The 13876-nt window shown below is 22.2% G+C and overlaps 1 protein-coding gene across 1 annotated transcript; it reads left to right on the top strand.

Annotated features, from left to right (window-relative positions):
• Nucleotides 1-17: 17 nt before the first annotated feature.
• On the top strand, nucleotides 18-2356 carry LOC110641889 (probable flavin-containing monooxygenase 1). The gene is made up of 5 exons (XM_021793755.2): nucleotides 18-611; nucleotides 858-1095; nucleotides 1169-1344; nucleotides 1428-1783; nucleotides 1879-2356. Exons 1-5 carry the CDS (start codon nucleotides 174-176, stop codon nucleotides 2219-2221), a joined length of 1551 nt encoding a protein of 516 aa, XP_021649447.1. The 5' UTR covers nucleotides 18-173; the 3' UTR covers nucleotides 2222-2356.
• Nucleotides 2357-13876: the final 11520 nt, after the last annotated feature.

The raw sequence follows: 13876 nt of genomic DNA, 5'->3' as shown, positions 1-13876 counted from the left end.
CTTTACACATTTCATTAGTCAAAACCAACTTGGAATACGAATTTAGATTCAAATACGCAAAGAATATGCTGGAGAAACTTAATAAATGATCTTCACCTGGTTCTTGTATTTAATGACCATCCAATGTATTATTTCAGGCCCCAGGATCAGTTTTCTTCTCTCATTTTGAAGTAATGGCAAAACGGATAGCAATCATTGGAGCAGGATCAAGTGGACTTTTGGCATGCAAGTACACCCTGGAGAAGGGTTTCCATCCCATAATCTTTGAAGCTGAAGAAGGCATTGGAGGAGTATGGACTCGTACTATAGCTTCAACCAAGCTCCAGAATACCAAAGAAACTTACCAATTTTCTGATTTTCCTTGGCCTGCATCTGTAAATGACAAGCATCCATGTCACAGTCAAGTGCTTAACTATCTTGAATCTTATGCACAACATTTTGGCATCTTTCCTTACATAAAATTCAATTCCAACGTCATTAGCATAGGATATGTTGGAGAGTCTTATGAAGAGATGGAGTCTTGGGTTCTATGGGGTGGAAGTGGTAAACCCTTTGGATCGAAAGGGAAATGGCACGTTAGAGTTCAAGATGTCAAAAATTGCACTACAGAGGTATGTCAACAAACATTTAATTAGCATGCACGATGAGGATACTATTACAATTAAAACTTTGGAAATCCCACCTAATTTCCATTTTTTCAGTTGATTTTGCTAATGCTGAGTTTCAAACTCAAGATCTCGCATCCCTAAGAGATAACTTTAGTAACGATAAACCAAACTTCATTACTGAAACGTTAAATAATTTTATTGACTGTAATTACTGTAAATAGTTTTCTGAGATGATGATTGTATGATCAGGTGTACCAGGTTGATTTTGTGATTCTTTGTATGGGACTATACAGTGGTTTTCCAAACATCCCAGACTTCCCTCCAAATCGAGGCCCAGAAGTGTTCAATGGTAAGATAATGCATTCAATGGAATATTCTGCAATGGACAATCTGAGTGCCCTTGAGTTCATCAAAAGAAAGAGAATTACAATCATTGGCTCACAGAAAACTGCACTCGATATTGCAGCAGAATGTGCAAATGCAAACGGTAAGAAAAATTGTTGCAGTATCCTTGCAATCTTTCCATTTTTATTTTTAATTTTTCTTTTCTTCTCTACTAGGATTTGAGTATCCTTGTACAATGATTCAAAGAACTGCTCGTTGGCAAATCCAGAGTGAGAATATATGTGGTGTTAACATTGGTTTCTTGTACTTGAACCGTTTTTCTGAGTTTTTGATTCACAAGCCTGGGCAAACATGTCTGCTCAGCTTGTTGGCCACCTTGCTCTCACCATTGGTAAGTTTGAATATTTCCACGAGTTGCACAAATTTTCTTGGAATTTATGCTTGATGGTTTTCCCAATGTGGATCAAATTTCAGAGATGGGGAATATCGAAGTTCATTGAATGCTATCTAAGATCGAAACTCCCATTAAAGAAATATGGAATTATACCAAAATCTAGCTTCTTTCAAGACATCTCTTCATGTCAAACATGCATGCTGCCAGAAAAGTTCTATGATAAAGTTGAAGAAGGAAGCATCATCATAAGGAAAGCACATTGCTTTAGCTTCTGTAAACAAGGTCTGATTATCGACGAAGAGTGTCAGCCACTAGAAACAGACCTTGTCATATTTGCCACAGGATACAAGGGAGAGCAAAAGCTGAGAAACATTTTTGAGTCTCCATTCTTCCAGAAATGCATTACTGGGTCAACTGATAGAATTTCTCTTTACAGGTTAGCTAAGAATTGTTTATTTCTTATTGGATTTATGATAATATCAATTACATTTCTTACTTTCAATTTTAAATTCATCTTTTGTGTTACTACAGACAAGTAGTTCATCCTCGGATTCCACAACTTGCTATAATAGGATATGCAGAAAGTCTCTCAAATCTGTATGCATCTGAAATTAGATGTCAATGGCTAGCACACTTCCTTGATGGAAAATTTGAACTACCATGTGTAAGTGAGATGGAAAAGCAAGTGTCAATATGGGAAAATTTTATGAAAAAGCACATTGGTAATTCTAGGAGAGCCTGTATTAGTAACATACATATATGGGGCAATGATCAATTATGCAAGGACATGGGATGTGAACCCAGAAGAAAAAAAGGTTTTTTTGCAGACTTGTTTGCACCATATGGACCAACAGATTATGCAGGCCTATGTTGATGAATACTGTTAAAGCAACACTAGCAATCAAGGCTCAATATGCAAATATTGCATACATATCTTTGCCACCTTGTTCTTAGGCTTAATGTATTTATGCTGGTTTTGGATAGTCCAGATTTTCCATTGGTTTTTGAAGATAGTTGTCCTTGAAGCCAGTGAAAGCTTGTGTAATATTAGCATCACCATCACTATGTCGATAGGCATAGAGGAAACAAGATTAAGTTCTTACCGATGTACAAAGAAAAAAAAATTAATGGATGTAATTATCAAGACTGAATACAAGTCAATATTCTACAAGTTATTTAAAAAGAAAAAAGAAGAAAGGTTAGTTGTCTAGGCCTCCAAAGTTTCATGCGAAATATTCTACATGGGATGGCAAACTAAAAGAAAACAAACACTTGTATATGGTGAGTTTTAAAAAATTATAACCACTAAGTAATTTTTTTTACAAAAAAAGTAACATTAATTCAATTTATTGATTTGCATATCATTGCATGTGCTTACGTGATATCGCTGCTTTATTCTATAAATTTTTCTGTGCAGAGGTAATTTTTTATAGGTATAAGAAATAAGATGCAGGATATAAATTTTCTTTCTTACACTGCCTCCATCTACCTATATATCCTTACCCTTATCCTTAAGTTTTTTTTTTTTTTAAAGAAAAAAAAAGTGTGTGTGCACTTTCTCATGTGAGAAACTGAGTCCTCCCATTGTTACCAACCACTATGTTACGTCGAAATATTGCCAAAGGCAATTACATCAGTAACGTCATTGTTAAGATTTATTTAATATTTTTTTGACTTCTCACCCTCAATCCATGGGTAACTCGTCAGAATTTACCTGCAAAACAATTGTTGTCCATAATTTTTAAAGTTATTTTATATTTTTCTTGCAGTGACAAAAGAGGAATGGAATTTTGATTATAAATTGATTTTAAATCCTTTATTATTGAAGCTGCATGCGAAATTTTAGATTATCTAATTAGAATTATTTTCTTGTTATTATTTAAATTATATATATAGGTTAAATTTTATAAAATAACTAATTTAAATTATATGATTTTTTATAATTAAATTAAAATAAATTTTATATATATATATATATATATATAACAGGTGGTATTTCTAAGAAAATGTCAAGTGACATTTTACTTAAAAAACTTATCACGTATTACTTTTCATTAATAATTCTCTTTTATACTTTTTTATAATAATAATTATTTAATTTTTTTTATTTTTCTTTTAATTATAAATATTATTTATAATTTTACCTTAACATTTATGATTTAAATTAATATTTTTTTTAAAATTTGATTTTTGAAAATTAAAATATTTTGTGATTAAATGTAATATTTAAAAATTATTTATATTATTTTTTTTATAAATTTATTTATGTAAAAACATTATTTACCACATGTCACATTTAATAATAATAATAATAATAATAATAATAATAGTTTAAAATAAAAAAATAATTTAACAACAATAATAATAAAAGGTCAGTGATGGCCATTAATTTATAATTTCACAATCAATTATTATATAATTTAATCAATCTTAAATTATTTCATATCTTTAATAAATATTTTTATTATATTATTATATTTTTTATTATTTTATTAAAAAATTTGAGAGACAAAAAATATAGTTTACATAAAAAGTTATAAAAATAAAATATAAATATTTGACTTATTTATAATTAGTATGTATTAATTTTTATTTTAATAATTTAGTATTCTTTTTGTTTCACTTTTCTAAGATTAATTAATGCTTCTTTTTGTTTCACTTTTCTAAGATTAATTAATGCTTATTATTATTATTATTATTATTATTATTATTATTATTATGTCCATTGAATTGAAATAGCCAAATAAATGAGAAACATTTTACTGTTATAAAAATTGAATTTAAATACTATTAGTTTGTATAACAGATAAATATAAATATAAATATAAATATATATATATATATATATATATATATATATATATATATATATATATATATATATATATATATATATGGCATTTTCTCTGCCTTAAAGCACTCTGAATTCCTATAGAATTTCACAAGACTAATTTTAAAGTAAGAGTTATTTGCAACTTTGAGCCTAGCTGTGGGATAGAACCAAAGATCCATCCAACTATCAAAGCATCTTGATTGAAATACACACACACATATATATATATATATATATATATATATATATATATATATATATAAAATAGAGTAATATTCTCAAGAAAATGTTACATGACACTTTCCTTGAAAAACATGTCACATGTCACCGTCCATTAATAACTCTCTTTTATATTCTTTTATAATAATTATTATTTAATTCTTTTTTAATTTATATTCTTTTATAATAATAATTATTTAATTCTTTTTTAATTTTCTTTTAATTATCAATATTATTTACAATTCTACCTTAACATTTATATCTAAATTATTATTTTCTTTAAAATTTAATTTTTAAAATTAAAAATTTTTGTGGTTAAATGTAATATTTAAAAATTATTTATATTATTTTTTAATAAATTTATTTATATAAAAAATATTATTTACTACATGTTATCCTCTCATAATAATAATAATAATAATAATAATAATAATAATTTAAAATAAAAAAATAATTTAACAACAACACTGACAATAATAATAATAATAATAATAATAAAAGGTTAGTAATGGCCATTAATTTAAAGAAAATTGGCTATTAATTTGTGATCTCATAATCAACTATTATATAATTTAATCAACCTTAAATTATTTCATATATTTAATAAATATTTTTATTATATTGTTATATTTTCTATTATTTTTATTATGAAATCTTTCTCAAAAAATTTGAGAGACAAAAAGTATAATCTACATAAAAAGATTATAAAAATAAAATATAGATATTTAACTTATTTATAATTAGTATGTATTAATTTTTATGTTAATAATTTAATATTTTTTTATTTCACTTTCCTAATATTAATTAATGTTTATTATTATTATCATTATGACTATTTTATGGCCATTGAATTGAAATGACCAAATAAATGAGAAATATTTTACTATTATAAAAATCGAATTTAAATTCTTTTGTTACATTTTTTTAATTAAATAATATTTAATTATAAAATTAAACTTTTATTTAAATAGTTTCTATTTGTTTGTCCGTATGTAGTATGTCATATGAGACATTTGATACATATCAACCACTCTCTTCTCACTAAGTATTTTCATTTTATTTAAGTACTTTCAAATCTTTTTTGGATTTACTTAGTTTTTTTTATTATTTCTTTCAAAAGTTATTAATTATTATTCTTAAAATTTATTTATTTATTTAAATATATTTAATTAATATTTATTTAATTACTAATTTTTTTATAAATTTCTTATTTAATATTTCTTAAACTTTTTAATATTTTCTTTATTATAATTATATATCAAATATAATTATAACTAATATTTTGATTATTCATATTTTATTATCATTAATTTTCAACAGAAATATTTTCAAATTTTATTAAATATCTAAATTTTTATACATAAATTATCTCTAAACTATATTTTTATATAGAAGTAGAATTTAAAAAATAGAATACAAATATAATTATATCAAAAATTTAATTACAAGTAAAAATAATTAAAAAAATTAAAGTTATAATATTCAAATTATGAAATTTGTCTTTTGAAAAATAATAAGTATTTTTAACTTTTATTATATTAATAAAAAAATCATGATATTTTAAATTTTTAATTTTTATGAAATATATTTATCTTATATCATAAATTTATGTAAAACGATAACCATTTTTATGAAAGAATTATTTTATAAAAAATATATAAGATTAATAAAAAAAATTACACTTTATAAAAATTTAAAGATATAATATTTTTAAAAAATATATAATAAAATATTATTTTTAATTAATATTATTTTCTCTTTAATCTAATATATTTAATGTAATATAAAAAGAAATTAATTTACATAAATTATAAGATAAAATAAAAAATTTCATGAAATTTAAATTATTTTTGGAATAAAGTAATTTTGTTACATTTTAATAGAAATAATTATAGGAACTACTATTAATATATGTATAAAAAGAATTTAATATGTATTTTAATTAATTACAATATAAATTAATTAAAAATTTATTATTATAATAGATAAAAATTTATTCAACTTAAATTAAATAAAAGAGAAATTTTAATTAGAAATTAATTTAACAATAATAATTTATCTTATTTAGAATATAATTAAAATTTAAATTAAATAATAAAAATTATAAATTGTCCATGCATAGCATTAGCATTATGCTAGTGTAAATATAAAACAGAGTGGTATTCCCAAGAAAATGTCACGTGACACTTTCAATAAAAAGCTTACCACGTGTCTCCTTTCATTAATAACTCTTTTTTACACTCTTTTATAATAAAAATTATTTGATTTTTTTTTATTTCTCTTTTAATTTTAATATTATTTATAATTCTATCTTAACATTTATAATTTAAATTATTATTTTCTTTAAAATTTAATGTTTAAAAATTAAAACATTTGTAATTAAATGTAATATTTTAAAATGATTTATATTATTTTTTTTATAAATTTATTAATGCAAAAAATATGATTTATCACATGTCACCTTCCATAATAATAATAATAATAGTTTAATATAAAAAATAATTTAACAACAACAATAATAATAATAATAATAAAAGGTCAGTGATGACCATTAATTTATAATTTTATAATAAACTATCGTATAATTTAATTAATCTTAAATTATTTCATATATTTAATAAATATTTTTATTATATTATTATATTTTTTATTTATTTTTATTATGAAATCTTTGTTAAAAAATTTGAGAGACAAAAAGTGTAGTGTACATAAAAAGTTATAAAAATAAAATATAAAGATTTGACTTATTTATAATTGTAGATATTAATTTTTATGTTAATAATTTAATATTCTTTTTATTTTTCTTTCTAAAATTAATTAATGTTTATTATTATTATCATTAAAGCTAACTTATAACCATTAAATTGAAATGGCTAAATAAATGAGAAATATTTTATTGTTATAAAAATTGAATTTAAATGCTTTTGTTACCATTTTTTAATTAAATAATATTTAATTATAAAATTAAAATTTTATTTAAATTGTTTCTATTTGTTTGTCCATATATAGTACATCATAAAAGACATTTGATACATATCAACTACTTTTCTTTCATCAAGTATTTTCATTTCACCTTCTTTCAAAAGTTATTATTTATTATTTTCAAAATTTATTTATTTAAATATATTTAATTAACATTTATTCAATTAATAATTTTTTATTGATTTTTTATTTAATATTTCTTAAACTTTTTAATATGTTATTTTATTATAATTATATATCGAATACAATTATAACTAATATTTTGGTTATTCATATTTTATTATCATTAATTTTCAATAAAAATATTTTTAAATTTTAATTAAATATCTAAATTTTTATGCATAAATTATCTCTCAACTATATTTATATATAAAAGTAGAATTTCAAAAATAGAATATATAAATGTTTATATCAAAAATTTAACTATAAGTAAATATGATTAAAAAAATAAATTAAAATTATGAAATCAGTCTTTTGAAAAATAGTATGTATTTTTAATATTAATTTTGTTAATAAAAAATCATGATATTTTAAAATTTTAATTTTTATGAACTATATTTATTTTATATCATAAATTAATGTTAAACGATAATCATTTTTTGAAAAAATTATTTTATAAAAAATATATCAAATTAATAAAAAAATTTACGCTTTATAAAAATTTAAAGATATAATATTTTAAAAAAATAATGTAATAAAATATTATTTTTCATTCATAATAATGTTATATATTTCATTATTATTAAAATTAAATAATTCAATTCATTATTAGTAATTTAATGTTTTTTTATTATATTAATAATAAAAAATTATATTTAAATATTTTTTGAATAACATTATTTTCCTATTAATCTAATATATTTTCTATAATAAAAAAATAAATTTACATAAATTATGAGATAAATATAAAAATTTCATGAAATTTAGATTACTTTTTGAATAAAGTAATTTTATTATATTTTAATGAAGTAATCATAAAAACTAATATTAATATATGTATAAAAAAATTAAATAAGTATTTTAATTACTTACACTATAAATTAATTAAAATTTTATTATTATAACAGATAAAAATTTATTCAAATTAAATTAAATAAAATATAAATTTTTAGTTAAAAATTATTTTATTAGTAATAATAATAATTTATCTTATTTATAATACAATTTAAAAAAAATTATAAGTTATCCATACATAGCATGGGCATTATGTTAGTGTGTGTGTGTATATATATATATATATATATATATATATATATATATATATATATATATATATATATATATATATATATATATATATATAAAGTAGAATAGTATTCTCAATGAGATGACACGTGGCACTTTCCTTGAAAAGTTTACTACGTATCATTTTCTATAAATGCTCTCATTTATATTAATTATTATTTAATTTTTTATTTATCTTTTAATTATCATTATTATTTACAATTCAACTTTAACACTTATGATTTAAATTATTATTTTTTTTAAATTTAATTTTTAAAAATTAATATATTGTTATTAAATGCAATATTTAAAAATTATTTATATTATTTTTTTTATAAATTCATTTATACAAAAAATTATTTCCCACATGTTACCCTCACTACTACTACTACTACTACTAATAATAATAATAATAATAATAATAATAATAATAATAATAGGTCATTGATAACCATTAGTTTAAAAAAAATTGACCATTAATTTATAATTTCATAATCAACTACCATATAATTTAATTAACTTTATATTATTTCATATCTTTAGTAAATAACTTTATTATATTATTATATTTTCTATTATTTTTATCATGAAATCTTTTTAAAAAATTGAGATATAAAAAGTATAGTCTACATAAAAATTATAAAAATTAAATATAGACATTTAACTTATTTATAATTAGTATGTATTATTTTTTATGTTAATAATTTAATATTCTTTTTATTTCTGTAACACCACTTACTCGTCTACAATGTAGCCGAGTAAGATATGTCATACAGTGTGCCGGAGTACCATATCTTATTTTATTACATTTTATCTTTTCTTAATTTTTTTATTTATTTATTTATCACTAAGTGAAATTTATGTCATTTAATTTATTTATTAAAATTATGAATTAATTTAAAGTTCTGAAAATTTTACTAAAAATCTGACAGAGTACCGACTAAAAATGGAGAAAATAGTTCTTCAAAACCTGTGAAAAACACTCCCAAATTTTCATTCATTCCCAAACTCCAAATATTTTCAACACAAAGTCATCACAATTCATCAAATCTCAACACTTCTCAACATTTCAAACTCAAAATTTCAATTTCATTCCATGCATAAATAATTACATACTCATATTTACAAAGAAATATTCAAATTCATTAACTCATAATATGTACAATAATTACAGAAGTTTATCATTTACATGACAAAATATAGATCTAATACAAAATGTAAAATACAAAATGAAGCCTAGCAATTCTACCAAATGCACTGCTGGTCAAGGTACCACAAAATGCAAAATGCAGATTCAAGTCTGATTCCCAGTCTATGGTCTACTGGACTCATGCTCCGTATCTCCAGTACCTATACGATGAAAAATCCAACGTGCTAAATATTTCTGCTTAGTGGTGCCATAATACAAAAAAATATAATATACAAATAAAATTAAAAATTTCCTAATTATCGTGCTTATAAGAAAATAAATAATTATTAAATTATTTTTTAGTTGAAGGCTAATTACATCTTTATGATATTAACTCTTCCTAGCATTTTATTAATTGTTCTTATAATGATTTTGAGTCTCTTTTTATTGAAATCATTCTTATTCTTTATCTTGATATTTAAGTTCCTTACTTCCTTTAATAATCAATTCAATTATATTTATACTTTTCAATGTCCAAGTAACCTATACAAATTAACCGGACTGAATAAATGGGTAAACTAGCACTGGATACTAAGTACCTCATGCCGTCACACCATCGGTCACAATGTGTCTTCCGGTGTGCAACAGAACAACTGATAAGCCATCACAGAAATCGGGCACAAGGCCAAGTATCACTATAGTGTCAGAATGGCTAAAAGCCATAAAATCACAGAATGGCCACATAAGCCATAAATCACAGAATGGCATAATGCCATATGCAATACTGCTATCAGAATCCTATTGGCATGGCAACCTATCCAAACCAATCACACTAGGCCTACTAGGGTATATTACAATTTTAAATATGAAATTCTTTATAATTGAAGTTCAATAGTCACTATTCATCTCATTAATCAACTAAAATGTTGACTTTTTCATACACAATAGGTATATTGGTCCTAATATCACCAATATATCACATCTTATATTCTAAAATTGTTGGCATTAGTTGCCAATACCATTTCAAAGTTTATTATTTGTTATTTAAAATTTTCAGAATTTATTCCTTCAGTTTACTGTTCCATTAGTCATTGCTACAGTGGAAATTTGACAAAATCCTCTTCATGAAAGTTGTTTCTTTATGTGTCTTCTTTAATTCTCTTTTTGAATCACTCCATTTGGAGTTTTCTATCTCAAGATATACTAATTTTAGCAAGGCTGGCTGGATTGGTATCTACCTAGAATTTCTGGGCAAAATCCCATTTTGGCAGCTTTGGTTTCCTGATTTTGGTGGGCAATTTCATTAAGTTCTGATTAGAATTTTGGTGGGCAATTTCATTAAATTGTCTAAGCTTTCCATTGATATAAATTTCAAGTCAAATGGACATTTCTACAATGAGTTATGACCATATTGTTCATTTGGTCAATTTTTCCAGGTCCAGAATTAGTTACCCAAATTCGATTAATTTTTAAGTCATTCTAAAGTAGTTTTCTGGGCAGGGTTCCTTCATCAAAGTTATACCACTATGTGTCTAGTTTCACCTCCAATTGGCCTTGCACCAATTGGAGTCATACAATTCAACTTATTGCAACTTAACCACACTGGACTCAAGTCCAGTAATTCTAGCACAATAGGGGTAGCATACCAAGTCAATGTTTAATGCTACAATTCATTCTAATTTAGGGTTAATTCACTCCAAATGGCCACTAATTGACCATTGGAGCACCAATTTAATATCAATTGAACATATCCCCCAAATTTCTTCTCAAAACCCTAGCTCCCAATCAAATCTTCACACAATACCTACCATTTAAGTACACCAACATACCTAACATCAAATTCAAGCACAATATCAAATTCATTTGACATCAAACACTTCAAATCCTACCCTTCTACAAGCTGGCCAAATTTTTCTCTTTAATTTCATGCATAAATATCAACTTTTCCCTTGTAATTCATGTATACTTAACCTTAATTTCAAGTTAAGAAAAGAAAAGTGGAGTATAACTAGCACTAACCTTGTGTGAGCAGAATTTTCTTGGCTAATCTTCAATTTTCCTTCACTTTCCTTTCTTCTCTAGGCTTCCAAACACTTGCCCAAGAGGTAAAATCAGGTTTTTGTGAAGGAGGGTAGGGGTTTTATGGTGTGATCAATTGGAAGATAGAGCTTTGGTTGAGTGAAAATGGTGGAAATTCTCTCTCCCTCTTTTCTCACTATATTTCGGCTGATTGGGGAAGAAAAGTGCAGATTTATTTTTCATTTTGTCTCATTTTTATTTAGTTTTTATCCCTTTTAAGAGGCTTGTCAATTTCCCATTGGTTAACAATTTTAATTATCTCATGCATGATGTCATTAATCTACTTATATTTCATTTTTTTTTTCTTTCTTTTCTAATCATTTTTAATTAAATCTTTATCAATATTTATTCATATTTTATATTATATAATTCACTTACATAAATGGACAAGTTGGTCAAAAATTGTCTCTAAAGGCAAAATGACCAAAATGTCCTTCGTTCTGCTTAGCGGACTAAAATTGTCTGTACCAATTTAAAAAATTTTCTAAGAATTTTCTTAGCATTCTAATGCCATCGACACCTCAATGACTCTTTTCTGGAGTCCCAAAAATTATTTCATGGAATTTTCCTCGGGTTTAAGGATACTAGCTGTGAAGACAGCAACTTCCCATTAGGCCACCCATCGCTAGGGCACCGACTTATTTAACTTCATTGTATTTTATTTCTAAAATTTTTTCTTGATTTTTCTTACCATTATTTGAGTTATTTATGACTACTCACTCTAGTCTAAATAGAGTTCAAGACATTCCAGCTGTCCGGACTGACACTGGTTACCGGAACAGTAGAATGTACAGACTTGCTAAAGTGAGGGTGTTACAATTTCACTTTCCTAAGATTAATTAATACTTATTATTATTATCCTTATGGTCAACTTATGGTTATTTAATTGAAATGGCTAAGTAAATAGAAAATATTTCACTGTTATAAAAATTAAATTTAAATGCTTTTGTTGTTGTTTTTTAATTAAGTAATATTTAACTATAAATTAATTTTTTATTTAAATGGTTTTTATTTGTTTGTCTATATATGGTATATAATATAATATATTTAATATACATTAAGTACTCTTCTCTCGTCAAGTATTTCATTTTACCTAAACGCTCTCAAATCTTTTTTTTATTTGCATTTTTTATTATTTTTTTTAAATTATTAATTATCATTCTTAAAATTTATTTATTTAAATATATTTAATCGATATTTATTTAATTATTAATTTTTTATAAATTTCTTATTTAATATTTTTTAAACTTTTGAATATTTTATTTCATTATAATTATAAATTTAATGCAATTATAATTAATATTTTGATTATCTATATTTATTATCATTAATTTTTGGCATAATTATTTTTAAATTTTAATTAAATATTTATATTTTTATACATAAATTATCTCTCAACTATATTTTTATACAGAAGTATAATTTCAAAAATAAATTATAAATATGATTGTATAGAAAATTTAGTTACAGATAAAGCTGATTAATAAATAAAAATTAAAATTATAATATTAAAATTATAGAGTCTGTCTTTTAAAAAATAATATATATTTTTAATATTTATTATATAAATAAAAAATAATGATATTTTAAAATTTTAATATTTATGAAATGCATTTATTTTACATTATAAATTTATGTAAATTAATAACACTTTTGTCAAAGAATTATTTTATAAAAAATATATCAAATTAATAAAAGAAATTACACTTAAACATAGTATTTTTTAAAAAATAATATAATAAAATGTTATTTTTAACTAATAAATATGTTGAATATTTTCATTATTATTAAAATTAAATAATTTAATTCATTATTAGTAATTTAATATTTTTTATTATATTAAAACAAAAAATATTATATTTTTATATTTTTAAAATAATATTATTTTCTCATTAATCTAATATATTTTCTATAATTTACAAAAAATAAATATTAATTTATATAAATTATGAGATAAAATATAAATTATTTTTTGAATAAAGTACTTTTATTACATTTTAAATGAAATAATCATAGAAACTGCTATTAATATATATATATATATATATATATATATATATATA

Source organism: Hevea brasiliensis, chromosome 17 (genome assembly GCF_030052815.1).
Source record: "Hevea brasiliensis isolate MT/VB/25A 57/8 chromosome 17, ASM3005281v1, whole genome shotgun sequence".
Taxonomy (NCBI): domain Eukaryota; kingdom Viridiplantae; phylum Streptophyta; class Magnoliopsida; order Malpighiales; family Euphorbiaceae; genus Hevea; species Hevea brasiliensis.
Note: the sequence above shows the minus strand (reverse complement) of the source record. Positions and strands in the feature narration are given on the sequence as shown.

Bases quoted from the DNA above. Each gene is read 5' to 3' on its own strand.
- LOC110641889 (XM_021793755.2), top strand. From the start codon at position 174: ATGGCAAAACGGATAGCAATCATTGGAGCAGGATCAAGTGGACTTTTG. The intron at 612-857 runs GTATGTCAACAA...TTGTATGATCAG, and splicing joins TCAAAAATTGCACTACAGAG to GTGTACCAGGTTGATTTTGT. The intron at 1,345-1,427 runs GTAAGTTTGAAT...ATCAAATTTCAG, and splicing joins CCACCTTGCTCTCACCATTG to AGATGGGGAATATCGAAGTT.